Source organism: Oncorhynchus kisutch, linkage group LG6, assembly GCF_002021735.2.
Source record: "Oncorhynchus kisutch isolate 150728-3 linkage group LG6, Okis_V2, whole genome shotgun sequence".
Lineage (NCBI taxonomy): Eukaryota > Metazoa > Chordata > Actinopteri > Salmoniformes > Salmonidae > Oncorhynchus > Oncorhynchus kisutch.
Genome location: NC_034179.2, coordinates 73,397,692 through 73,424,373, shown reverse-complemented (window position 1 = coordinate 73,424,373; position 26,682 = coordinate 73,397,692). Strand labels below are relative to the sequence as shown.

At 48.8% G+C, this 26,682-nt stretch overlaps 1 protein-coding gene across 3 annotated transcripts in view; it reads left to right on the top strand.

The window, feature by feature from the left end:
* The window catches only part of LOC109893400 (inactive rhomboid protein 1), a 44,062-nt gene that overhangs the window by 11,531 nt on the left and 5,849 nt on the right, over window positions 1–26,682 (top strand). For 2 of the 3 annotated variants that reach the window (XM_031827410.1, XM_031827412.1), the window contains exons 2-10: window positions 14,665–14,809; window positions 15,114–15,253; window positions 17,612–17,719; window positions 23,515–23,734; window positions 23,992–24,198; window positions 25,073–25,198; window positions 25,458–25,627; window positions 25,871–26,122; window positions 26,244–26,355. In XM_031827410.1, coding sequence (XP_031683270.1) covers window positions 14,693–14,809; window positions 15,114–15,253; window positions 17,612–17,719; window positions 23,515–23,734; window positions 23,992–24,198; window positions 25,073–25,198; window positions 25,458–25,627; window positions 25,871–26,122; window positions 26,244–26,355 — 1,452 coding nt within the window. In that variant the 5' untranslated portion in view covers window positions 14,665–14,692. The remainder of the gene's footprint in view (window positions 1–14,664; window positions 14,810–15,113; window positions 15,254–17,611; window positions 17,720–23,514; window positions 23,735–23,991; window positions 24,199–25,072; window positions 25,199–25,457; window positions 25,628–25,870; window positions 26,123–26,243; window positions 26,356–26,682) is intronic. The other variant, XM_031827411.1, reaches the window with a different exon arrangement.

Here is a 26,682-nt window from a genome sequence, read left to right as displayed (position 1 = left end):
CTGCCCTGTCTCTCAAGAGGATGTAAATCCATACAGACACTTCTATGTCCAACGGTAAGAGGTCAAACACGCTAAAATCCGGTCACTAAGTCAAATGCTAACGTTATTGATTGACTGATTATGGAGAGAAAGAGGGCTGTTTCAGATTTGCATGCTGTGGCTCACCCAGTGGTTTCCCTTGCCCTGTTAGGCCGGTTTTACAGCAGTGTTTTGAATTTGTGATTAGGTCATGGAAACAATTATCTTATCTCTTGGCTGTCAACTGTCAGTGCAGTTGACAGCGGAGAGACAGTATTTTATTTATACACATGTAATTGCTGTGATTTATTATGGAGTGTAAAAGTGTCAGATTAATATATCATGAAATATTGAGTAATGTTATCACTTGGATAACCCTTTTGGCATTTTGAGTAACAAGGTATGTTGTTATTGTTATGTAGAAGTTTGACAGAAGATGGTGTCAGCATTGTTCTACTGTAGACGCTATCTTGTCAAACCCCTCAACCTCAGTTAAACCAACCCAGCTTAAAGGGTTCATGTTGATAAATGGTCATGGTTGAAATTGTCCAATCACCCGCCACCTCTGTGTTTTTAACCTTTGACCCAGATCTCCTAGTTCTCCTTAAATTGATGTCATGTAAGATGAGGTCACGTCCTTGTGAGTGTCATGCTCATGTTCATTTTATTATCTCCATTCTTTACTCTGCTCTTTGTCCCCACAGCATTCCTACCCATCTCCAGGCTGTTAAATACTGTCTACTCATAGATATACCTGTATCAAGGCTATTATACAGGCTACATGGAGAAGCTGTTGTCATGGTCACACCCTGCAGTGGTCTGGGGGGTGGATGTCAGAGGGGCCCTGGGTCTAGGTGGATCTCTACTCCCACTCTCTCCCCAGGTGACAGGCTTTCCTGCGTGGGCACACTGGGTTGCCTGCTGGGGGAGATAAGGAGAGTTTTCATGCGAAGAAGTACCGTCTGGGACCCTGGCATGATAGCAGCAATCTCAGGGACTTCAGGCTAGGCTGAAACACCCTCTCTATTCCCACCACATCTCAGAGTTGAGGAGGTTGTGTGTGTGTGTGTGTGCCCTAAGAGTCAGCTGATGTAATCACTGTCCACGCACAAGAAGACACAGTATTTGATTGTGTTAAATCAAATGACATTTACTTGTCTTAGAATAGTATAAGGCATATGGCCCACGAGGCAAGTTTAGAGTCGTCTCTCTTTATATGAGATGTACAAACACTGGCATGTGTCCAGACAAGATACAGATTTACAGTGAGGCTGGTTTTTCCACCAGAGTATAGATATGCACCAACCATCTCAAGTGCTGCTGTGGTTCAGGAGTGGAGCTTCAGTAAAATGGGCACATTAGAGAGTTGAGAAAAGGGGGGCACAGTAGAGAGTTGAGAAAAGGGGGGCACAGTAGAGTGTTGAGCTAAGAGGGGCATGTTAAAGAGTTGCTCTAAGAGGGGCACGCTAAGAGGGGCACGCTAAGAGTTTTGAGGAAAGAGACAGTAAGTGTACTAGTGTAGTCACAGAGTGCTATGGGCCAAGTGGTTCTCTCTCTCTCTCTCTCTGTCTGTATCTGTCTCTCTATCTCTCTCTCTGTTGCTCTCTGTGTGTGTGTGTGTGTGTGTGTGTGTGTGTGTGCGCGTGCGTGCGTGCGTGCCGTGCCAGCTCCAATGGGAAATACACAGTGAATTATTCACAAGTGTAGGATGGCTTAATAATTTATCCATTGAATTATCCACCCTTGCAATAATATTTCACCCCCTAAAGAAAAGTGGAAAAACCGTTTTGCCTGGACAGAACTTACTCAACTTCAAGTGAACTGAATCAGTAGACGTGGCAATTCAGGGCTAATTCCTCTCCCTGATATAAAACACATCTCCCCCTTTTTTCACATTGATTTGCAGAGGAAGATATATGCACTGTTTTCTCAATGTATTAATTGGGATGTTGTCTGCTCAACTTTGTTTCATTTTAGAGTTCCCACGCTGGCGGTTAAATATGCTGTATATGAGGCTATCTGCAGGAGGGTGATATGAGAGAGTTGAACTGCATAACACTGTCACTGTACAGTACAGTGCACATCGTACTGTGAAGTCACTAGTGAGATGTTAAAAGGAAGCGGCCATCATTTTGCCAGTTACAGTAGTAGCATTTGCCGTTATATCATCCTACAGTACTTGCTACTGCCTTGATATCTAGCATGTCTGCCATTATGTAAGCTTCTCTATAGTCTATCTCCAGCAGGACGTTGGCCATTGAAGTTCTATAAATAGACTGTATGCACACAGACCAGCGTCAGAGATTTACTTATCCTCTCATACATAGTACCTCTGGCACTAGATCTTAGCATGCAGTCAATACTGTTTGGACAGCAGTAACAGAGGTTTTTCCCATGCACCGTATGTAGCACGTTCACACTCACTTCCAAGTGTTGACTTTGCACTGTAAAATCCCCCTGTGGTGTGTGTGTGTGTATGAGCGTGCGTGCGTGTGTTTTCCCGGACGGTAGGGTGAGACGACCCGGGTGTCTGAGTGGGCAAACAGGGGGAATGGAATGAGGTTCCACCAGATAGGCCTGTTATGCCAGTTCCCCCCTCCCCTCTGGCCCCTCCCCAGCCATGACACTGGATCCCTGGGTCAGCTGCAGAGGGTATTCCTGTTGTGTTTGTGTTTTAACGTCAGACGGGGATGTTTCGGGGTGACAGCCTGTCACATGTCACTGTGTCAGTTTGCCTCAGGCTAGACACACACGGAATCTTAATGGTGCGGAGCGGGCCGGACACAGGGCGGCTCCTTGGCCTCCGCTACCCTGGTCTGGTCTGCAGCTATGTGGAGTATTTCCTTCCATGTAAGAGGAGCATACCGCCAGGCCATACGCCCAGACTGAGGAGAGGAACCGGAGCTGGACCGTCCTTCCTTTTCCCCTTAAAAAACCCTGGTGAAAATCCCCTTGTCATCCCGGCGCCATGTTCATGGAAACCACATGGTTTGGAGTCACACTGCTCTGTTAGTCATCAGGGAGACGGTGTGAAGGAGGGAAAGAGAAACAAAGAGTTACGTTTACACCCGTGGTTAATTCACAGAGGCAACTCTCGTCTGCGTCCAAACTCTGCTTCCACATTCAGCGTGGTCACCTGGTCTTGCTGTCGCTCCTCCAACACGAACGCTGTGTTGATATTCTTAGTCCTTTAATCTGCGTCTGTTTCAGAAGTCGTCCACAGGCTCCAAAAACTAACACACTGCAGCTTTGCTGGTTCTGTCAGCTTCTTAATTCATCTCGCTTTGACAGTGGTGTGTGTGTGTGTGTGTGTGTGTGTGTGTGTGTGTGTGTATGTGTGAGTGTGTGTATGTGTGTGTGTGTGTGTGTGTGCGTGTGTGTGCGCATGCGTGTGTGTATGGGTGTGTGCACATGCGTGTGTGTATGGGTGTGTGCACATGCGTGTGTGTATGGGTGTGTGCACATGCGTGTGTGCACTATTTAAAGACCAAAAGCCGCACCATGCTGTAATAAATGCCCAGATGGGCCTCAGATGGATCAGGTGTTACACAACACTGAGGCCGTTGTTATTAAGTGCAATTCACGGTCCCTAGATCTCCCATCTAGGTCCATTGCTAGATCAGATGCGTGTTCTAATTGCTTAGCACGTTCCTTATCCAGCTAAACACACTTGAAGGATGAGGTCTTGTTGGGATCCTTGGCAGTAATCACGTTGTGGGAGTGTTGATGCCTATGGTGCATGCAGATTGCAGCATAGTAAGCCTATAGAGTCCTATGAGGAGTGAGGTCAGTGTTTAGGTAAGAGAGTGAGCTGCTCAATGGCATATTTTCCTCCCATTGTTTCCTTAATATCAGGCTTTGCATTGCTTTCAACATGTAGTGAGGCAGGCTGACTGCAGCTATGATGGATAGGCTGCATTGTTGTTAGTGACTCCTTCATGGTGAAGGTCAACATTACCAGAGAGAATCTCTGTTTTTATCCAGGTTTACAGTATTTATGGCGCATATTCTGTTATGGAACATGATATGCGGTACTAAAGCTAAGTCATTGTCTTATAGTTTTCCATAGTGTATCTTGGGTCATGAGTAAGCAAGTGTATCACTCATCAAGAGAAAAGAAGGAAGAATACAATTATACACAAAGACATTTAGAGAAAAACAAAATGAAGTGATTGAGGTTCAGCAACAGAGGACGAGAGAAAGATAAATATATATTCGGAGACATTCTGGGTGAAGAGAGAGAGGAAGCGAGAGAGAAGGAGAGAGCAAGGAACCAGAGCCTGGGGTCAGGAAGTTCAGTTTCTCAGGAAGGAAGTTTCTAGCCTTCTCAGTACCCAGATGAATGAGATCATCCATCATGGCGCCTGCCTCAGCCTGCACGCCAGCATGCCTCTTCTGTTACTCTTTCTCTTCCCCCTACGCCCAGCCTGCCTCCCTCTGCCCAGCCTGCTTCATCTACCCAGCCTGCTTCATCTACCCAGCCTGCCTCATCTACCCAGCCTGCCTGCCTCCCTCAGCCCAGCCTGCCTGCCTCCCTCATCTATCCAACCTGCCTCCCTCTGCCAAGCCTGTCTCCCTCTGCCAAGCCTGCCTCCCTCTGCCAAGCCTGTCTCCCTCTGCCAAGCCTGTCTCCCTCTGCCAAGCCTGTCTCTCGCTGCCAAGCCTGTCTCTCTCTGCCAAGCCTGTCTCCCTCTGTCAAGCCTGCTTCCCTCTACCCAGCCGCCCTCATCTACCCAGCCTGCCTCCCTCTGCCCAGCCGCCCTCATCTACCCAGCCTGCCTCCCTCTACCCAGCCTGCCTCCCTCTACCCAGCCTGCCCCCCTCTACCCAGCCTGCCCCCCTCTACCCAGCCGCCCTCATCTACCCAGCCTGCCTCCCTCTGCCCAGCCGCCCTCATCTACCCAGCCTGCCTCCCTCTACCCAGCCTGCCTCCCTCTGCCCAGCCGCCCTCATCTACCCAGCCTGCCTCCCTCTACCCAGCCTGCCTCTCTCTACCCAGCCTGCCTCCCTCTGCCCAGCCGCCCTCATCTACCCAGCCTGCCCCCCTCTACCCAGCCTGCCTCCCTCTACCCAGCCTGCCCCCCTCTACCCAGCCTGCCTCCCTCTACCCAGCCTGCCTCCCTCTACCCAGCCTGCCTCTCTCTACCCAGCCTGCCTCTCTCTGCCCAGCCGCCCTCATCTACCCAGCCTGCCCCCCTCTACCCAGCCTGCCTCCCTCTACCCAGCCTGCCCCCCTCTACCCAGCCTGCCTCCCTCTACCCAGCCTGCCTCCCTCTACCCAGCCTGCCTCCCTCTACCCAGCCTGCTTCCCTCTGCCCAGCCTGCCTCCCTATACCCAGCCTGCCTCCCTCTACCCAGCCTGCCTCCCTCTACCCAGCCTGCCCCCCTCTACCCAGCCTGCCCCCCTCTACCCAGCCTGCCTCCCTCTACCCAGCCTGCCTCCCTCTACCCAGCCTGCCTCCCTCTGCCCAGACGCCCTCATCTACCCAGCCTGCCTCCCTCTACCCAGCCTGCCTCTCTCTACCCAGCCTGCCTCCCTCTGCCCAGCCGCCCTCATCTACCCAGCCTGCCCCCTCTACCCAGCCTGCCTCCCTCTACCCAGCCTGCCTCCCTCTACCCAGCCTGCCTCCCTCTGCCCAGCCGCCCTCATCTACCCAGCCTGCCTCCCTCTACCCAGCCTGCCTCTCTCTACCCAGCCTGCCTCCCTCTACCCAGCCTGCCTCCCTCTACCCAGCCTGCCTCCCTCTGCCCAGCCGCCCTCATCTACCCAGCCTGCCCCCCTCTACCCAGCCTGATAGCTGGTTGGTGAGAGCCATAGTCCTTTAGTCTCTTTGTGCCAGATAGCTGGTTGGTGAGGGCCATAGTCCTTTCGTCTCTTTGCGCCAGATAGCTGGTTGGTGAGGGCCATAGTCCTTTAGTCTCTTTGCGCCAGATGGCTGGTTGGTGAGGGCCATAGTCCTTTAGTCTCTTTGTGCCAGATGGCTGGTTGGTGAGGGCCATAGTCCTTTAGTCTCTTTGCGCCAGATGGCTGGTTGGTGAGGGCCATAGTCCTTTAGTCTCTTTGCGCCAGATAGCTGGTTGGTGAGGGCCATAGTCCTTTAGTCTCTTTGCGCCAGATGGCTGGTTGGTGAGGGCCATAGTCCATTAGTCTCTTTGCGCCAGATGGCTGGTTGGTGAGGGCCATAGTCCGGGGCAAGAAGCTTTTTGGTGGGAGGTTTTGGTCAAGAGTGACCTGAACCGCCTGCCAGAGGTGAATTTTTGGAGTGGGGGAGACCAGGGTGGGAGGAGTCGGTGATGATCTTTCCTGCATGCTTCCTTGTCCTGGAGGGCAGGTGGCAGCCTATGACCCACTATGCAGAACGGACAATGCGTTGCAGTTTGCCCTTGCAGTGGGCAGACCCAAACCAAACTGTGATGGAGGAGGTGATTATGGATTCAACGATTGATGCGTAAAACCGGATCAGGATTGCCTGGGTGATTTTTTTTTTCTTCAGCTGCCGCAGGTAGTACATCCACTGTTGTGTCTTCTTGGTGACCGCTGTGGTCATGTCCTCTCACTTGAGTTTGTGAGAGATGATGTTCTCCAGGAATTTGAATGATTCAGCCCTGCTAACAGCTAAGCCAGCAATCTCGAGGGGGAGAGATGGTGGGGGGCTGTTCAACTGAAGATCATATGGAATGTTGCTATGGAATGTTCCAGTGACAGCTTATTATGAATTCAGGTTTTGTCCCTGGATGGAGGGCTTGGGAAACATACTGTACAAGACCCATTTTATAAATGTACAGTTGAAGTCGGAAGTTTACATACGCTTAGGCTGTAATCATTAAGACTCGTTTTTCAACCACTCCACAAATTTCTCATTAACAAACTATAGTTTTGGCAAGTCGGTTAGGACATCTACTTTGTGCATGACACAAGTAATTTTTCCAACAATTGTTTTTTTGGTTATTTCACTTATAATTCACTGTATCACAATTCCAGTGGCTCAGAAGTTTACACACACTAAGTTGACTGTGCCTTTAAACAGCTTGGAAATTTCCAGAAAATGATGTCATGACTTTAGAAGCTTCTGATAGGCTAATGTACCTGTGGATGTATTTCAAGGCCTAACTTCAAACTCAGTGCCTCTTTGCTTGACATCATGGGAAAATCAAAAGAAATCAGCCAAGGTAACACGTTCATCTGTACAAACAATAGTATGCAAGTATGGACACCATGGGACCACGCAGCTGTCATACCTCTCAGGGAGGAGACGCGTTCTGTCTCCTAGAGATGAACGTACTTTTGTGCGAAAAGTGCAAATCAATCCTGGAACAACAGCAAAGGACCTTGTGAAGATGCTGGAGGAAACGGGTACAAAAGTCTCTATATCCACAGTAAAACAAGTCCTATATCGACATAACCTGAAAGTCCCTCAGCAAGGAAGAAGCCACTGCTCCAAAACTGCCGTAAAAAAGCCAGACTACGGTTTGCAACTGCACATGGGGACAAAGATGGTCGTTTTTGGAGAAATGTCCTCTGGTCTGATGAGACAAAAATAGAACTGTTTGGCCATAATGACCATCATTATGTTTGGAGGAAAAAGGGGGAGGCTTGCAAGCCGAAGACACCATCCCATCTGTGAAGCAAGGGAGTGACAGCATCACGTTGTGGGGGTGCTTTGCTGCAGGAGGGACTGGTGCACTTCACAAAATAGATGGCATCATGAGGGAGGAAAATTATGTGGATATATTGAAGCAACATCTCAAGACATCAGTCAGGAAGTTAAAGCTTGGTCGCAAATGGGTCTTCCAAATGGACAATGACCCCAAGCATACTTCCAAAGTTAGGGCAAAATGGCTTAAGGACAACAAAGTCAAGGTATTGGAGTGGCCATCACAAAGCCCTGACCTCAATTGAATAGAACATTTATGGGCAGAACTGAAAAAGCATGTGCGAGCAAGGAGGCCTACAAACCTGACTCAGTTGCACCAGCTCTGTCAGGAATGGGCCAAAATCCACATTCACATTGTGAAGCTTGTGGAAGGCTACCCAAAACGTTTGACCCAAGGTAAACAATTTAAGGGCAATGCTACCAAATACTAATTGAGTGCATGTAAACTTCTGACCCACTGGGAATGTGATGAAAGAAATTAAAGCTGAAATAAATCATTCTCTCTTCTATTATTCTGACATTTCACATTATTAAAATAAAGTGGTTATCTTAACCTCTCTGCGATATGTGGGACGCTAGCGTCCCACCTGGCCAAAAGCCAGGGTAAATGCAGAGCGCCAAATTCAAATAAATTACTATAAAAATCTAACTTTCATTAAATCACACATTCAAGATAGCAAATTAAAGCTACACTTGTTGTGAATCCAGCCAACATGTCAGATAAAAAAAAAAAGCATACAATGCTATTATCTGAGGATAGCACCTCCGTAAACAAAGAGAGAAACCATATTTCAACCCTGCAGGCGTGACACAAAACGCAGAACTAAAAATATAATTCATGCCTTACCTTTGACGAGCTTCTTTTGTTGGCACTCCAATATGTCGCATAAATGTCCTTTTGTTCGATTAATTCAGTCGATATATATCCAAAATGTCCATTTATTTGGCGTGTTTGATCCAGAAAAACACCGGTTCCAACTTGGCCATAAAGATGACAAAATATCTCAAAAGTTACCTGTAAACTTTGCCAAAACATTTCAAACTACTTTTGTAGTACAACTTTAGGTATTTTTTAATGGAAATAATCGATAAAATTGAATATGGGATGATCTGTGTTCAATACAGGAGGAAAACAAACTGTAGCTAGCTTTCTGGTCACCCGACTCTGTCTAACAGTACACTTCAAGTGACCCTCGTTCAAGATGGCTGTACTTCTTCATTACACAAAGAAATAACCTCAACCAATTTCTAAGGACTGTTGACATCCAGTGGAAGCGATAGGAACTGCAGGTCCCTTAGAAATCTGAATTCCCAATGAAAACCCATTGAAAAGAGAGTTTGTCCTCGGGGTTTCGCCTGCTAAATAAGTTCTGTTATACTCACAGACATGATTCAAACAGTTTTAGAAACTTCAGTGTGTTTTCTATCCAAATCTACTAAGAATATGCATATCTTATATTCTGGGGATGAGTAGCAGGCAGTTGAATTTGGGCATGTAAATACTGCCCCCTGTCACCAAGAACTGACCTAAGACAGGGATTTTTTACTAGGATTAAATGTCAAGAATTGTGGAAAAATTTAAATAAAATCAAATACAATTTTATTTGTTACATACACATGGTTAGCAGATGTTAATGCGAGTGTAGCGAAATGCTTGTGCTTCTAGTTCCGACAATGCAGAAATAACCAACAAGTAATCTAACCTAACATTTTCACAACAACTTACTTATACACACAAGTGTAAAGGGGTGAAGAATATGTACATAAAGATATATGAATGAGTGATGGTACAGAACGGCATAGGCAAGATGCAGTAGATGGTTTTTGTGTACAGTATATACATATGAGATGAGTAATGTAGGGTATGTAAACATATAAAAGTGGCATTGTTTAAAGTGGCTAGTGATATATTTTTTACATCAATTTTTCCATTATTAAATTGGCTGGAGTTGAGTCAGTATGTTGGCAGCAGCCACGCAATGTTAGTGGTGGCTGTTTAACAGTCTGATGGCCTTGAGATAGAAGCTGTTTTTCAGTTTCTCGGTCCCTGCTTTGATGCAGCTGTACTGACCTTGCCTTCTGGATGATAGCAGGGTGAACAGGCAGTGGCTCGGGTGGTTGTTGTCCTTGATGATCTTTATGGCCTTCCTGTGACATCGGGTGGTGTAGGTGTCCTGGAGGGCAGGTAGTTTGTACACATGGAAAATGGAATGGATGGATCAGTTATCATTTTATATCGATTTCATTTTATATCGATTAGATCTTATGTCGAGGGGTGTTTCCTATCTGGATGTTAGGGCTACCAGTTTAAACAGATAAAAGGAAGATTTTTCAGTGGAACATTTGTTTCTGCTTAGCAGGCATCAAAAAGGTCTATATTTAGAATGTCGGTTAACGTGAGACAGGATGTATCAATTAAGGAAACGTTATTGTGAGATAGCAGCAGGAGAACTAGGTCCTGTTGAAAAGTGAACAATGAGAATTAACCCCTGCACTCGCCCACCAAAGCCCTTTCAGACAGGCAGCTGAAATAGGCAGTGAAGGAAGTCACATCTACAAGGCTCCTTGCAGCCCCCAGCCCTCCTCACCACTGTTTGTCTTCAAGCTTTACCTGTTACAGCTGGGTCCTCCATTGTCACAACTCACTGCCTTTCTATGCATGACTGGCCCCCATTTACCAAGTCATTATATTAATAGATGGCCTAAAAACCGAGAGAGGGAGAGGGAGAGAGAGGGAGAGAGAGAGAGGGAGAGAGAGAGGGAGAGAGAGAGAGAGAGAGAGAGAGAGAGAGAGAGAGAGAGAGAGAGAGAGAGAGAGAGAGAGAGAGAGAGAGAGAGCACACTCACACACCAGGGAGGTAAAGCATTGTGGTTGAGCCAGGCTGTCAGTTTGATAACCTGAAAGCCTCATGGACGTCTCTGTCCTACCCTGCACCTGGAGAGACCTGGGTCTGTCCTCTGGGTTTAGTCTGCCTGTCAGTCTTTCCCACCCACCCTCTAATGGAGAGCAATAGGCTTGTAGAGCAACAGCAACAGCAACACCAGAACGTAAAAACACAGTCAATCGAGTTTGTTGTAAATGCATCTCATGGTTGAGTAGGAAGTGTTTGTTTCTCACATCCATTAGCCTGGAGTTGAAGCGTCAGCAGGAAGCTAATCTTGCAGTGTGCATGTTGCAAGGATGGGAGTGGGTGTTTTCCTTCTTCAGATGTGGATCTGGAAGTTAAAACAAATCTCTTTAAAGGGCCCACAGATTAAATCACGTTAACCTCATAGTCATGGGAAGTAGGGGTGCTGACGGTGCTGCAGCACCCCCTGAAAAATCGGAATTTTAAGAAGTATCAATAAAAAAATATATCAATTTGCAGCGCCAGAGCGGGCAAAAAGATTTGTCCAGACCCACCCCCAAACTACTTCCCGCGGCTATGGTTAACTTTAAGAATGCTGAGTGCAGACCGACAGACGGAGAGAGCAGTTATCATGGTGGGAAAACTGTTGCTATCTCCAGGCATGGAATTGTTTGTTGTTTTAACCTTTAACTTTTAGATAAGACATATAGTATTCCATGCACATATAATTGGCTTCATTGTCTCTTCAACTCAATTACTAATATTAAGCTGTAATAAGCATTAATGTGATAGTATCAAATAAATGGTTGAGGCACTTGCGTTACAGTAAGATGGCGTTTTCAACCCTTTTGGAATGTGAATTGAAACTATAAGGAGTCAGGAGTCAGGGAAAATTATAATCCTGTGTCCTTGGATGGTGTCCAAAATGTAGAATTCAATCAACATAATATCTCCTCAAGGATGTCTCCATTGCTCAAGGACTTCCTCCCTCTAAAGTCCAGTCAGTGTGCCTCTCAGACTGGGATGGATGACCCTGAATACTAGCTAGGCCCTTGGCCTTCATGCAGGCCTAATGTACTGTACTCATTCATTATCCTGGTGAGAGGAGATGACTGCCATGTTATAGACTCCCACGTGGTAGCAGGCAGCCCGATCACTGCCATAACCACAGCCTGTGTCCATGCTGGGTGTCCTGGAGCCTGCAGACCTAGTATCCGGCTGGCGGCTGCCATCCTCCCATCCTCCTCCCCAGACACAAGCCTCAGAACTCTGCCAAGTCAGCTGCCATGTTGCCTTTGGACTGGACTGAAGGACAAGAGAGAAGGAGACAGGCTTCCGAAGCACACCGCTGACTGTAGGTCTGTCTGTCTGCAGTTCTGTGTCTGTCGGTCTGTAAGTAGGTCTGTCTAAGGTTTCAGGTTTTCATAGGTCTCAGTGTGCCAGACGCGTCAACCACCTTGCCTCTCTCAGAGTTACACTCAGAGTGTGTACACAGGGTAGTACGGATGAGAGGAAAGCCAGGCAGCAGGCAGGAGGATTTAAGTGGGTTGGCCGTAGGAAAACCGTGGTGAGAATCGGAGGCGCCAAAGCCCCCAGCCCCCAGTGTTAGCTACAAACCCAGGAGATAGTGGAGCGATAGATTCAGCAGTAGACAGAAGCTGAGTCCCAGGCCAAACACACTACAGTCACGGCTCCAAGGCCTGGAATCAAATGAGACTGAGTGTGGATGACAATTAGGCTCCCATCCCTCGATACAATCTGCAGAACCAGGGCATGTGCCTCTGCTGTAAGATCCCTAGAGTTTGTAGTTAAAAGCAAATTATGGGAGCTGTCGCTTCAAGGTTGTCTGGGCTATAGAAGACAGGGTTTGTGTGTGTGGTTCTGGCAGAAATGTTGTAGTGGGTGTTTTGTACAAGTGCAAAGGCTGAAGACAGACAGGCTGAAGTTTCCCTCCTCCAGGCGTTGGTTGCTAGCTGGTCTAACAGAGCTTCACCTGGTCCATGACTCACCCCAGTAGGAGACCAGGGGAGGCTGTCACTACGCCTTATTCCCCCCGAGTCAGAAAACCTACAGTCATGACCTGTACCGTCACGAGAAGTCTGAGCTCATATGGAGCTGAGTGACCGTGCTTTGAAATGTGTAATCTTGTGATATTTTTCCTGCTCATCTTCCTCTGCACAGAAAAACCTGGTTGCGAGTCAGTGAGGGCGGTCTCCCCCTCTTTCCTCCCTCCCTCACACCCTAGGCTGGCCTGCTTTGTTCCCGTCTGGCTCAGCTAACAGCTAATCCTGGCCAGTCATCACAACCCAGATCCTGACCAGACATAAAGGCTGGTGAGGTCGGACAGCATTCCCCACAGAGCCCTCTCTCCACTCTGTGCAGTGGGGCAGAATGTCTCAGCATGGCATCCATGGGTGAAGTGACCGACCTCTTGTTGGCTCTGTCTTCACAGTAGCTAGCTATTTACCACACGCTAATGGGCTTGTTCAGTATGCTCTCTCTATGTCAGACCTGGGTTCAAATAGTATGTGTTTTCTTTCAAATGATTGCTGAATTTGATTGAGCCTACATAGAGTGCAATATTGGCTTGGTTTGCGCTTTTGGTTCTATTCCCCTGGTTCCATTGCACCAGGCAAGCTCAATCAAACTCAGTTAAAGTATTTTACTTAAAGCAAATACCACTTGAACCCAGTTGTGTGTAGTAGACCCTTTTCACACATGATAGGACAGGTCAGGATGGGACTGACTGCATGTGTGTCCTGCTGTGAACCGATGGCTCGTGAACACCAGCCGTCAATGATGACTTGGCTGACTGGGACCAGGACAGTGTGGTTGTTACTAGCACAGTGTGGTTGACCTCACCTTCTCTCCTCTCTATCCGTGGCCAGCGCCTCCGGCCTGGGGTTTCACTCCTGCCTCCCTCCACTGCCCTCCATTGTCAGCCTCGCTGGCTCTGTGTCAGGATTTATGTTTCACATGAAGGCTCCCATCATCACTTGGGCTAAAACAGGAGCCTGCAGTGTGTTCAAATGCAACGCAAAGCAGATGTGCTTGACATTGCCATGGACTTTCCAAGGACCTAAAGCTCTGTAACCATAGAAGGGGAATGCGTGACCCTGTATGACTGCTGCCAGCCTGCTCATAGCCCTCTGATGCTGCTGAAGTGAAGGCACAAGACCACATTAGGGCCCTCATCCCTCGTCTTGTGGGGCATTTTGAGCAAAATGAGAGTCTGTGAAAGACAAATATCATGTGACACGTGAGGAGAGTGTTTTTCCTCACATTCAAAGGGTTTAATAACAGCTTCTCTGGTGAGGAACTAACCAATGGCGCACGCTTGAGTGTTTTTCTCGGGGGAGGTAGTCTTTATTTACGCGTTCGTGTATCTCACTGCGGGAATAATTGTTTCAGTTGTCCTATGATGCCCCTGGGGAGAATGTCGCAGAGCACGTTAAGAGTGCCACCCTTGTGTTTGAAGGTCACAGTATTATTTTACCAAATAACAGGGAGAGAGAAACCCAAGCTGAAAGTGAAGGATTGTTGATAACAATGCTCTAGGGATGAGGAGGTTTCTCTGACGGAGGCCTGCGAGGTTCATTACACCTCCTGTGGTCTCTAGGCTGCGTCATGGGAATGCACAGGGAAAGGACCTAGCAATGTAGTCTCTCCCACAAATGCCTGGCGGAGGATAGGCCTAGAATAGATTAATATATAACAACAAGGTGGGATTAAATTCAATTTCATCTCTGGCATTTCGGGATTAGTCCTTAGATCATAAACTTCCCCAGTCCCACTGCACAAATATTTATTGCTTTGTTAAATGGTTCCGTGTGCTTCTTTCTGGGTAAGAGCAAACATCTGTGGTCTGGTAATATCTCCATCTGGCGCTCTGCTTTTCTAACTGGTTTTATGATAGCAGTACAGACCCTGTCATATGGGGTGACTCAAGGCTCATCAGCACCATCTTGTGTAATGACTCTGCAACACAAGCTATTATTGGGATGCTCTCAGGCTTTCTTTTACAAATTGCTGATTAGACTTGTAAATGAAACTCCCGAGGGACAAAGAGGATGTGGTTATACTTGTAGGATGGATATGTATCAATTTCATCTTTCCCTTCATCTGTCTCTCTCTCCCTGTAGGTGGGAGGCGTGGGGTGGGGTTGGGAGCATGGCTGAACCACGCCATGAGAGCACCAGCAGCCTGCAGAGGAAGAAGCCTCCATGGCTCAGACTGGACATTCCCACTGCTCAGGTGTCCCTGGATGAGCCACCCACCTTCGTCCAGGTACAGCACACACTCTCTCTCTCTCTCTCTCTCTCTCTCTCTCTCTCTCTCTCTCTCTCTCTCTCTCTCTCTCTCTCTCTCTCTCTCTCTCTCTTTCTCTCTCTTTCTCTCTCCCCCTCCTCTCTCCCCCTCCTCTCTCCCTCTCTCTCCATCTGCATGCCTTTCCTTGTATCCCACATTGTCTCTCCCACAGAGTTGTGTTGTGGTCTGTTGTACCTGTAAGTGAATCTCTGCATGCAATATGGCTCTCATTGTGTGTATTTAATCTCTGTCTCTATCCATGCCCCCCCCCCCCCCACTGCAGCCGGTGAAGCGCCAGGGTTTCCTCCGCAGTATCAGCATGCCAGTGGAGCCCTCCCACCTCCGGTCCCCGCCTCGCGACCTCTTTGACCCCCGCCGGCCGCCCCTGCTACGCCAGTCCTCCATCACACAGACCATCAAGAGGTAAGGGGAACATACAGTATCAACGCTCTGGAGCTACTGAAGGACACCGTAGTTGGTTAGATCATGGTTGTGACACGGAATCGTACGACCTCCATGGGATTTGCTTATCTTTGGTGTTGAGCAGTGGGTCCACTGCAAATATTTGATTATGAACTTGTCATGATGGTGTGAAATAAGCATGTAATAAGTCACGGATGGCATGTTTTGACCAGTTTGTTACTGTGGGCTACTTGTGTGATGCCAGTAACAAGGCATGAGACCATGATGTCCATTTCTCTGCCTGATTGCCCCCGCCCACTTCAGTTTGGCGGTTTGATTGCATATTGATTTTTACCAGACTTCTGTATTTGCTTGCAATTTGTCTGGTTGAACTGAGGACAGTGGATATTTGACAGGACAGACTGGTATTTGTAGGTGTTTGTTTGTGGGGTGTTCTATCATAGTGCCTGTCTGGGTCTGCAGATGGGCTCATATTGCAGTGTTTAAAACTTGAAATCACTGTGGCTGTGATTGTGTGCATTGATTCTTCAACAGTCTGAATGAATGAGTTGGGAATCCCTCTGCATGTCTGGTTCTTCGTCTGGTCAGTGTGTATGATTCTAATGCATGTTCAAACTTTATTTCCTTTCACAATTTCAATGCTTGAAAAGCTTTACTCCTTTTGCACTATTTCTGTCTATTGCTTTTCTAAATGCTGTTTCTTGCTCACTACCTCTTCTTTTCTTCTCTCCTTCTATTTCCTTCTCTTTCTTGCCCTCTGCCCTGTCCTTCTCCTCCTCTCACCTTCCTACCTTCTCCCCCCTCCCCCTGCCCTCCTCCACCCTCCTCCTCTCACCTTCCTACCTTCTCCCCCTGCCCTGTCCTCCTCCTCCTCTCACCTTCCTACCTTCTCCCCCTCCCCCTGCCCTGTCCTCCTCCTCCTCTCACCTTCCTACCTTCTCCCCCTCCCCCTTCCCTGTCCTCCTCCTCCTCTCACCTTCCTACCTTCTCCCCCTGCCCTGTCCTCCTCCTCCTCTCACCTTCCTACCCTCTCCCCCTGTCCTCCTCCTCCTCTCACCTCCCTACCTTCTCCCCCCTCCCCCTGCCCTGTTCTCCTCCTCCTCTCACCTCCCTACCTTCTATCCCCTCTCCCTGCCCTGTCCTCCTCCTTCTCTCACCTTCCTACCTTCTCCCCCTGCCCTGTCCTCCTCCTCCTCCTCCTCCTCTCACCTTCCTACCCTCTCCCCCTGTCCTCCTCCTCCTCTCACCTCCCTACCTTCTCCCCCTGTCCTCCTCCTCCTCTCACCTCCCTACCCTCTCCCCCTGTCCTCCTCCTCCTCTCACCTCCCTACCTTCTCCCCCTGTCCTCCTCCTCTCATCTCCCTACCTTCTCCCCTTGTCCTCCTCCTCCTCCTCTCACCTCCCTACCTTCTCCCCCTGTCCTCCTCCTCCTCCTCTCACCTCCCAACCTTCTCCCCCTGTCCTTCTCCTCCTCCCCTCACCTCCCTACCTTCTCCCCCTGCCCTGTCCTCCTCCTCCTCCTCTCACCTCCCTACCTTCTCCCCCTGCCCTCCTCCTCCTCTCACCTCTCTACCCTCTCCCCCTGTCCTCCTTCTCCTCTCACCTCCCTACCTTCTCCCCCTGTCCTCCTCCTCCTCTCACCTCCCTACCCTCTCCCCCTGTCCTCCTCCTCCTCTCACCTCCCTACCCTCTCCCCCTGTCCTCCTCCTCCTCTCACCTCCCTACCTTCTCCCCCTGTCCTCCTCCTCCTCTCACCTTCCTACCGTCTCCCCCTGTCCTCCTCCTCCTCTCACCTCCCTACCCTCTCCCCCTGTCCTCCTCCTCCTCTCACCTTCCTACCGTCTCCCCTGTCCTCCTCCTCCTCTCACCTCCCTACCCTCTCCCCCTGTCCTCCTCCTCCTCTCACCTCCCTAACTTCTCCCCCTGTCCTCCTCCTCCTCTCACCTCCCTACCCTCTCCCCCTGTCCTCCTCCTCCTCTCACCTCCCTAACTTCTCCCCCTGTCCTCCTCCTCCTCTCACCTCCCTACCCTCTCCCCCTGTCCTCCTCCTACTCTCACCTCCCTACCCTCTCCCCCTGTCCTCCTCCTCCTCTCACCTCCCTACCTTCTCCCCCTGTCCTCCTCCTCCTCCTCTCACCTCCCTACCCTCTCCCCCTGTCCTCCTCCTCCTCTCACCTCCCTACCTTCTCCCCCTGTCCTCCTCCTCCTCTCACCTCCCTACCTTCTCCCCCTGTCCTCCTCCTCCTCCTCCTCTCACCTCCCTACCCTCTCCCCCTGTCCTCCTCCTCCTCTCACCTCCCTACCTTCTCCCCCTGTCCTCCTCTCACCTCCCTACCTTCTCCCCCTGCCCGTCTCTAGCAGCAGAAGGGTGCACTTTGAGCGGATTAACACAGTGCCCGTTAAGGGTCAGCGGGCATCTCGCCGCGGCCCCAGGAAGCATCACTCTCTCTCCAGAACCCTGCTCAGGTACTGCAGGCCAGAGGTCAGAGGTCAGACTGGGCCTACAGTCCACTGGCCAGTGGGGACAGCACTTCCTGTCTGATTACAGTAACATACAGTATGCAACCATGGGGAGCCAGAACATCTTTTGATGGATAACATACTGACACAGGTTTAGCTGAGTGTTTACCCCAACAATGTTTGTGTCCTAGGTTATGTTGGTAATGGCTCAGATCTAGGGAGTACAAAGAGCATGAAGTTCAGAACAGAGAGAATTATCAAGAGAGTGCAGGGTCTCCGTAAGATAGAATACTGCATCAGGCATAAAGGCACAGCTTGAATGAACTGAATGAACTGTCTTCCATTGCCTATAGCTATAAGCCTCTCTTCAGGGGTGCTGTTGTTTTCTCTTTGTGCTATGACTGGTTTTGTTATATGACTCACCTCATTGACACATCTGACTCACACTGAATTAGTCATAAAAAAGGAGCCTAACACAGGGACCCTGCCATATTCCTGGAATACACAACAACCACCGCATTCCATTGTGGTCAGGCCAAAGACTAAGCAACAATAATGTCGCCTCAGACTTTATGAATCTCTGTGTGAGTTAGGGACCATAGAATACATGTCCACTGATTTGATGTTACAGTCATTAAAAGACCATACTTGCGTTTGACTGAGTCTTAAACTAACCTGAGTTGCTTTTTAAACTAAGCCACTCTGGTTAGTTTGTGTATAGCGGCAGGGTTGGGTTAGCTTGGCCTTCTGCAGCACCTGATTAGATTAGACCTGCAGAGGCAGAGAACATTGTATTGTGATCCTTATTGAATGTACAGATTCAGATATGATTCAATAGAAAACAACAGATCACAGAAAAAAAGAGGCAAAGGCTGAGAGGGGCAGAGAGAGAGAGGCTGAGAGGGGCAGAGAGAGAGAGGCTGAGAGGGGCAGAGAGAGAGAGGCTGAGAGGGGCAGAGAGAGAGAGGCTGAGAGGGGCAGAGAGAGAAAGGCAGAGAGAGAAAGGCAGAGAGAGAAAGGCTGAGAGAGAAAGGCAGAGAGGGGCAGAGAGAGAAAGGCAGAGAGAGAGAGGGCTTGCTATTGAGAAAGGCAGAGAGAGAAAGGCAGAGAGAGAAAGGCAGAGAGAGAAAGGCAGAGAGAGAAAGGTAGAGAGAGAAAGGCAGAGAGACAAAGGCAGAGAGAGAGAGGGCTTGCTATTGAGAAAGGCCACCAAAGGCAGACCTGGATCTTAAGAGAAGACACAGGCTATGTGCACACTGCCCACAAAATGAGGTGGAAACTGAGCTGCACTTCCTAACCTCCTGCCCAATGTATGACCATATTAGAGACACATATTTCCCTCAGATTACACAGACCCACAAAGAATTTGAAAACAAATCTAATTTGATAAACATATGTTTCCCATGCCACTAAAAAGAGAGAGAGAGAGACCAAGGTAGAGCGAGGCAGAGGTAGAGCGAGGCAGAGGTAGAGCGAGGCAGAGGTAGAAGGCGAGAGAGGGGGGCAGAGGTAGAGGGCTAGAGAGGGGGGCAGAGGTAGAGAGCGAGAGACGCGGAGAGGTAGAGAGAGCTAGAGAGCCAGAGGGAGAGGGAGAGAGTCGCTCCAGATGTTCCATCAGGCAGAGGTCTATTTATATCCTCAGAGGTCAAGGATGGCAGACTGACAGACTCTGATGACATGCCACGACCTGGAGGACAGGGCAGCTGGTCTGGAATGCCAGAAATTCAATCATGTCACTAACAGACTGATAGAGATAGTACATCCATCCACAACCCAGGGGAACACAGGACACAGCATTTCAAATGATTTGTCCATATTACCCAGAATAATCCTTTACATGCAACAGGTACAGTATGAGTTTAGTGGGCTATAATAACTGTTGCTAGGGAGTTGGGCTTGGATTTCCCGGGACCTCATGATACAATAATATCATGATTCTCACGAGTATATATGTATTGCTATTTGATACTGTGATTCTATTGCGTTTCGATGTTCCAAACATATTGCTCACCATATGTCTTCTACAGAGGGACAAGAGAGAGCCAGGAGAAAACCAGTTCAGTGGGTAGTAGTGGTGAGGGAAGAAATCGATAGTTACATATCGGAATATTTTTTGGGGACAATATATCGTATCAACTATCGCAATATTATTTTACACCAAAGTTCCAAGTATTTTTCCTTCAGAGCTTGTTCTCCATCTTCTTTTTAAATAGAGATACTTTTTGTTTTCAGCACTTTTATCTCCACGACTGATCAAAACTCGTTTTCTCCTGGCTCCCTGTTGTCCCTCTGCAGAAGACATATGGTGAGCAATATGTTTGGAACATCGAAACACGATCAAATCAACTCCATTGTAGGTTTGATGTTACTTAAATGACTTACATCGATTGTTAGCTTGTCAAAACAAATTGTATAAGTCACATGTGCCAACAGGTGTAGTAGACCTTACAGTGAAATGCTTACTTACGAGCCCCTAACCAACAATGCAGTTAAAAAATATATCTAAATATGAAATAAGAAATCAAAGTAACAAGAGCAGCAGTAAAATCACAATAGTGAAACTATATACAGGGGGGTACCGGTACAGAGTCAATGTGCGTGTGCACCAGTTAGTTGAGGTAATATGTACATGTAGGTAGAGTTATTAAAGTGACTATGCATAGATGATAACAGAGAATAGCAGTGGTGTAAAAGAGGGGGGAGGGGGGCCATTTGATATATAGTCTGGGTGGCCATTTTATTAGATGTTCAGGAGTCTTATGGCTTGGGGTTAGAAGCTGTTTAGAAGCCTCTTGGACCTAGACTTGGCACTCCGGTACCGCTTGCCATGCGGTAGAAGAGAGAACAATCTATGACTAGGGTGGCTGGAGTCTTCGACAATAGGGCCTTCCTCTGACACCACCTGGTATAGAGGTCCTGGATGGCAGAAAGCTTGGAACCAGTGATGTACTGGGCCGTACGCACTACCCTCTGTAGTGCCTTGCGGTCAGAGGCCGAGTAGTTGCCAAACCAGGCAGTAATGCAACCAGTCAGGATGCTCTCAATGTTGCAGCTGTAGAACCTTTTGAGGATCTGAGGATCTTTGACCCATGCCAAGTCTTTTCAGTCTCCTGAGGGGGAATAGGTTTTGCCGTGCCCGCTTCATGACTGTCCTGGTGTGCTTGGACCATGTTAGTTTGTTGGTGATGTGGACACCAAGGAACTTGAAGCTCTCAACCTGCACCACAACAGCCCCGTCGATGAGAATGGGGGCATGCTCGGTCCTCTTTTTCCCGTAGTCCACAATCATCTCCTTTGTGTTGATCACGTTGAGGGAGAGGTTGTTGTCCTGGCACCACACGGCCAGGTCTCTGACCTCCTCCCTATAGGCTGTCTCGTCTTGGTCGGTGATCAGGCCTGTCACTGTTGTGTCATCGGCAAACTTAATGATGTTGTTGGAGTCATGCCTGGCCGTGCAGTCATGAGTGAACAGGGAGTACAGGAGGGGACTGAGCACGCACCCCTGAGGGGCTCCTGTGTTGAAGATCAGCGTGGCGGATGTGTTGTTACCTACCCTTGCCACCTGGGGGCGGCCCGTCAGGAAGTCCAGGATCCAGTTGCAGAGGGAGGTGTTTAGTCCCAGGGTCCTTAGCTTATTGATGAGCTTTGAGGGCACTATGGTGTTGAACACTGAGCTGTAGTCAATGAATAGCATTCTCACACAGGTGTTCCTTTTATCCAGGTGTGAAAGGGCAGTGTGGAGTGCGATTGCATCATCTGTGGATCTGTTAGAGCGGTATGCAAATTGGAGTGGGTCTATGGTTTCTGGGATAATAGTGTTGATGTAAGCCATGACCAGCCTTTTCGAAGCACTTCATGGCAACAGATGTGAGTGCTACAGGTCGGTAGTCATTTAGGCAGGTTACCTTAGTGTTCTTGGGCACAGGGACTATGGTGGTCTGCTTAAAACATGTTGGTATTACAGACTCGGACAGGGAGAGGTTGAAAATATCAGTGAAGACACTTGCCAGTTGGTCAATGCATGCTCGCAGTACACGTCCTGGTAATCCGTCTGGCCGTGTGAATGTTGACCTGTGTTAAGTTCTTACTCACATCGGCTTCGGAGTGCGTGATCACACAGTCTTCCGGAACAGCTGGTGCTCTCATGCATGTTTCAGTGTTATTTGCCTCGAAGCGAGCATAGAGGTAGTTTAGCTAGTCTGATAGGCTTGTGTCACTGGGCAGCTCTCGGCTGTGCATCCCTTAGTAGTCTGTAATGGTTTGCAAGCCCTGCCACATCCGATGAGTGTCAGGGCCGGTGTAGTACGATTCGATCTTAGTCCTGTATTGACACTTTGATGGTTTGTCGGAGGGCATAGCGGGATATCTTATAAGCTTCCGGGTTAGAGTCCCACTCCTTGAGACGACGTCATCGATGCACTTATTGATGAAGCCAATGACTGATGTGGTGTACTCCTCAATACCATCGGAGGAATCCCAGAATATATTCCAGTCTGTGCTAGCAAAACAGTCCTGTAGCTTAGCATCTGCTTCATCTGACCACTTTTTTATTGATCGAGTCACTGGTGCTTCCTGTTTTAATTTTTGCATGTAAGCAGGAATCAAGAGGATAGAATTATGGTCAGATTTGCCAAATGGAGGACGAGGGAGAGCTTTGTATGCATCTCTTTGTGTGGAGTAAAGGTGGTCCCAAGTTCTTTCCCCTCTGGTTGCACATTTAACATGCTGCATCCTGCATTAAAGTCCCCGGCTACAAGGAGCACCACCTCTGGGTGAGCGTTTTCCCATTTGCTTTTCGCTGAATGCAGCTCATTGAGTGCGGTCTTAGTGCCAGCATCAGTCTGTGGTGGTATGTAGACAGCTACGAAAAATACAGATGAAAACTCTCTAGGTAGATAGTGTGGTCTGCAGCTTATCATGAGATACTCTACCTCAGGCGAGCAAAACCTTGAGACTTCCTTAGATATCGTAAACCAGGTATTATTTACAGAAATACAGAAGTAGGGGTTTATTCGATTGCCTACGAATTATCAGAAGAATCTGGGTCTATTCCCGGGAGAGCAGTATATCATTCTCGTTTCCAGCAACAGAATGCTTCCAGCATGCTTTGAGAGCGGAGAGTGTTCAGTCTTTACATTTATTCAAATGTTTATGACTTTATTACTGTGCTGTAATGCTGCAAAGGCAGACAGAGTAATACATATACACCAGACCCATGAGAGAGACAGTGTGTGTGTGTGTGTGTGGGTGGGTGGGGGCGTGTGGGTGGGTGGATGGGTGGGGGCGTGTGTGTGTGTGGGTGGGTGGATGGGTGGGGGCGTGTGTGTGTGGGTGGGTGTGTGGATGGGTGGGGGCGTGTGTGTGTGTGGGTGGGTGGGTGGATGGGTGGGGGCGTGTGTGTGTGTGTGGGTGGGTGGGTGGGTGTGTGTGGGCGTGTGTGCCTGGACTGGAACATGTCTGGGCTTATTCCCTCTCTCTGGTTGATGGCCTATTACTAGTGCAGTCAAGAACAATTAGTCATTTTTTCCATTCTTGGGAAGTGTGGTGTTATCAGTTCATTGCATGTTTGCCCACCCAGTCTTCCAAATAGAGCTTTGAGGAGGGACATCTAATGACAGCTGTATATCTCTCAGGCTAATAACTGATGCACTCTGTGCTAGATAGCTGGAGTTAGCAGACTCCCTCTACAAGAGAAGTACTGCGGAACTAGGTGATCAGAGAGAGTTCTGTGGATAGGTTGGAGTTTGTGAGATGAGATGTGTGCTTCCCGCGGACTGAGTGGCTGGTGTTTGTGGTGTCAGGGGCACAGCAGACTGGTTCGGGGTCAGTAAGGACGGCGATGCCACCCAGAAATGGCAGAGGAAGAGTCTGCGCCATTGCAGCATGCGCTATGGCCGTCTGAAGCCCCAGGTGATCCGGGAGATGGACCTGTCCAGTCAGGACAACATCTCTCTGACCAGCACCGAGACGCCCCCGCCCCTCTACGTACCCTCCTCAGCACACGCCTTTGGCATGCAGAAGGTATGATACCTCTGTCATCTATATATTTGGGTCATTATGCCTATAGTACTTTTGTACCTCAGTGAGGGTTTCATTGTGGATCTTGATAACATATTTTAGGATGTATCAATGTTTATCTTTCATTTCCTGTGGTATCCACAGTAGTTTTTTTAGATTAGAATCTTGGTTGATTATTCAAACATAATCCAGTTTCACAATATAAACTCAGTCCTAGATAGCCTGTTCTTAACCGCTCTGCCTGTGTCTGTCATCTTCAGATCGTGGACCCGTTGGCGAGGGGGCGTGCGTTCCGTATGGTGGAGGAGGTGGACGGTTACAGCGTGCCCCAGACCCCTGTCACCCCCGGCGCTGCCTCCCTCTGCTCCTTCACCTCCTCCCGCTCAGGCCTCAACCGGCTGCCGCGGCGACGCAAGAGGGAGTCTGTCGCCAAGATGAGCTTCAGGGCAGCAGCAGCTCTGGTTAAGGTGAGCTTGCTGTGTGACGAGACATTCTATTGAAGGAAGTGATTCATTATTTTAGAGACTGTCAGCTGCTAAAGCCCTCTACTGTACTGTACACACAGATCCAAACCATACCCACCCAGTACCACTATGACCAAACTCTTCCCTTAATCGATAAGGTACCCTCAGTGAAACAGCATGGCCTGATCAGTTGTGTGGAATCAGTCAGCCTCCAGCGTTCTAGAACAACTCTGAGTTCCATCAGGGCGGATACATGTATTTTCTAAAGGAGACATTATCTCTGTGTTGTGTTGTGTCATTCAGTGTTGAGGGAGACCACTATGTGCTGTGTTGTGTTGTGTCATTCAGTGTTGAGGGAGACCACTATGTGCTATGTTGTGTTGTGTCATTCAGTGTTGAGAGAGACCACTATGTGTTGTGTTGTGTCATTCAGTGTTGAGAGAGACCACTATGTGTTGTGTTATGTCATTCAGTGTGGAGGGAGACCACTATGTGCTGGTTGTGTCATTCAGTGTTGAGGGAGACCACTATGTGCTGTGTTGCATGTTCAAGAGCAGCAGTGCTGTGTTTAGGACTACTGTTATGAAAGAGCTTACCGTTTTGGAAGTGCAAGAGTGACATGGAGGAATGAACAAACATGGGTACTTAAGCTCTGATATGCCTACTATGCATGTGTTATAATTATAAGGTACTGTCTCCAACAATTCTGACATGCAAAAAGACACTCAACTCAATGTTAGTGTGTGTGTGTGTGTGTGTTTGTGTGTCTGCACCGTTTGTTTGCTGTATGGCACTAGACAAAACACTACAGCCTGCTGTGCTAGGTGACAGCTTATAGTGTGTGTTTTGTTGTTATGTGTGTGTGTGTGTGTTTCAGGGGCGCTCCCTGCGGGAAAACGCCACCCTGCGGCGGATGCAGAGACGCAGCTTCACCCCTGCCAGCTTCATGGAGGAGGACGTGGTGGACTTACCTGATGAGCTGGACACATCCTTCTTCGCCAGAGTAAGGACATGTCCTCGTCTACTCATCTCAAGCCGCCATCTAAAAGAGAACATACAGCACCCCCTGGTGGTCTCTAACAGAGTTGCAGCCAGGGATAGAGTAAAGGCCTGTGATTGGCCGACCAGTTAGTGTGTGTTTTCATTACGGCCAGGAGTTTTTCCTAAACCATGTGTGAGCTGACCAGGAAAATCTCCTGTGCCTAGTTCCCACCCACTATTGTTCTCAGACCTGGCCTACCCCCTCCCAATCCCTCCCCCAGGACTGTCTGATGCAGGAAGAGTTGTCCACATACGCTGACGAGGTGTTTGAGTCTCCGTCGGAGGCGGCTATGATGGATGTGGTGCAGGAGGAGGGCAGTAAGCTGGACGAGACGGAGCTGACCGGCAGCGCTCTGGACAAGAGTGAACTGGAGAGGAGCCATCTCATGCTGTGAGTCAGGCACACCCATCATGACAACAAGTCCACAGAAACATCTGAAATGACTACAGTATCTTTGGTTTCCTGTTGCCAATATCTAATACACTACCAGAGCATCTCAGTGAACCATTCAGTTGTGATGACACAGTGTTTGGTTTAAAGAGAACCCACACGCTCTCCAAGGGTGGTTCTGTGGTGGGTTCCTCTTTAAACAGACTTTACCCCTCCTCCTCTCTGTCTCCCCTCCCCTCCCAGGCCTCTGGAGCGAGGGTGGCGTAAGGCCAAAGAGGGAACCCCAGGACCGCCCAAGGTGCCCTTGCGGCAGGAGGTGGTGAGTGTAAACGGACAGCGACGGGGTCAGCGCATCGTTGTGCCCGTCAAGAAGCTGTTCGCTCGGGAGAAGAGGCCCTACGGGCTGGGCATGGTGGGGAAGCTCACCAACCGCACATACCGCAAGCGCATTGACAGCTATGTGAAGAGGCAGATAGAGGACATGGATGACCATAGGTAATGGTCTCTAAGACCATGCTGAGGCTCAGCGTGTTTAATATATGAGACCATTTGTGTAGAGTAGAGCACTTCTGTTTAAAACCGTTGTTTTCTAATATGGACATTGTGTTTCCATTAGGCCTTTCTTTACGTACTGGATCACTGTTGTCCACTTGCTGATCACCATCCTGGCTGTCTGCATCTATGGCATCGCCCCCGTGGGCTTCTCCCAGCACGAGACGGTTGATTCTGTGAGTACCATCTCACTTCCCTAGTCAAATCAAATCAAAGTTTATTTGTCGCGTACACAGTTTAGCAGGCGTTATTGCGGGTGCAGTGAAATGCTTGTGTTACTAGCTCCTAACAGTGCAGTGAAATGCTTGTGTTACTAGCTCCTAACAGTGCAGTGAAATGCTTGTGTTACTAGCTCCTAACCGTGCAGTGAAATGCTTGTGTTACTAGCTCCTAACAGTGCAGTGAAATGCTTGTGTTACTAGCTCCTAACCGTGCAGTGAAATGCTTGTGTTACTAGCTCCTAACAGTGCAGTGAAATGCTTGTGTTACTAGCTCCTAACAGT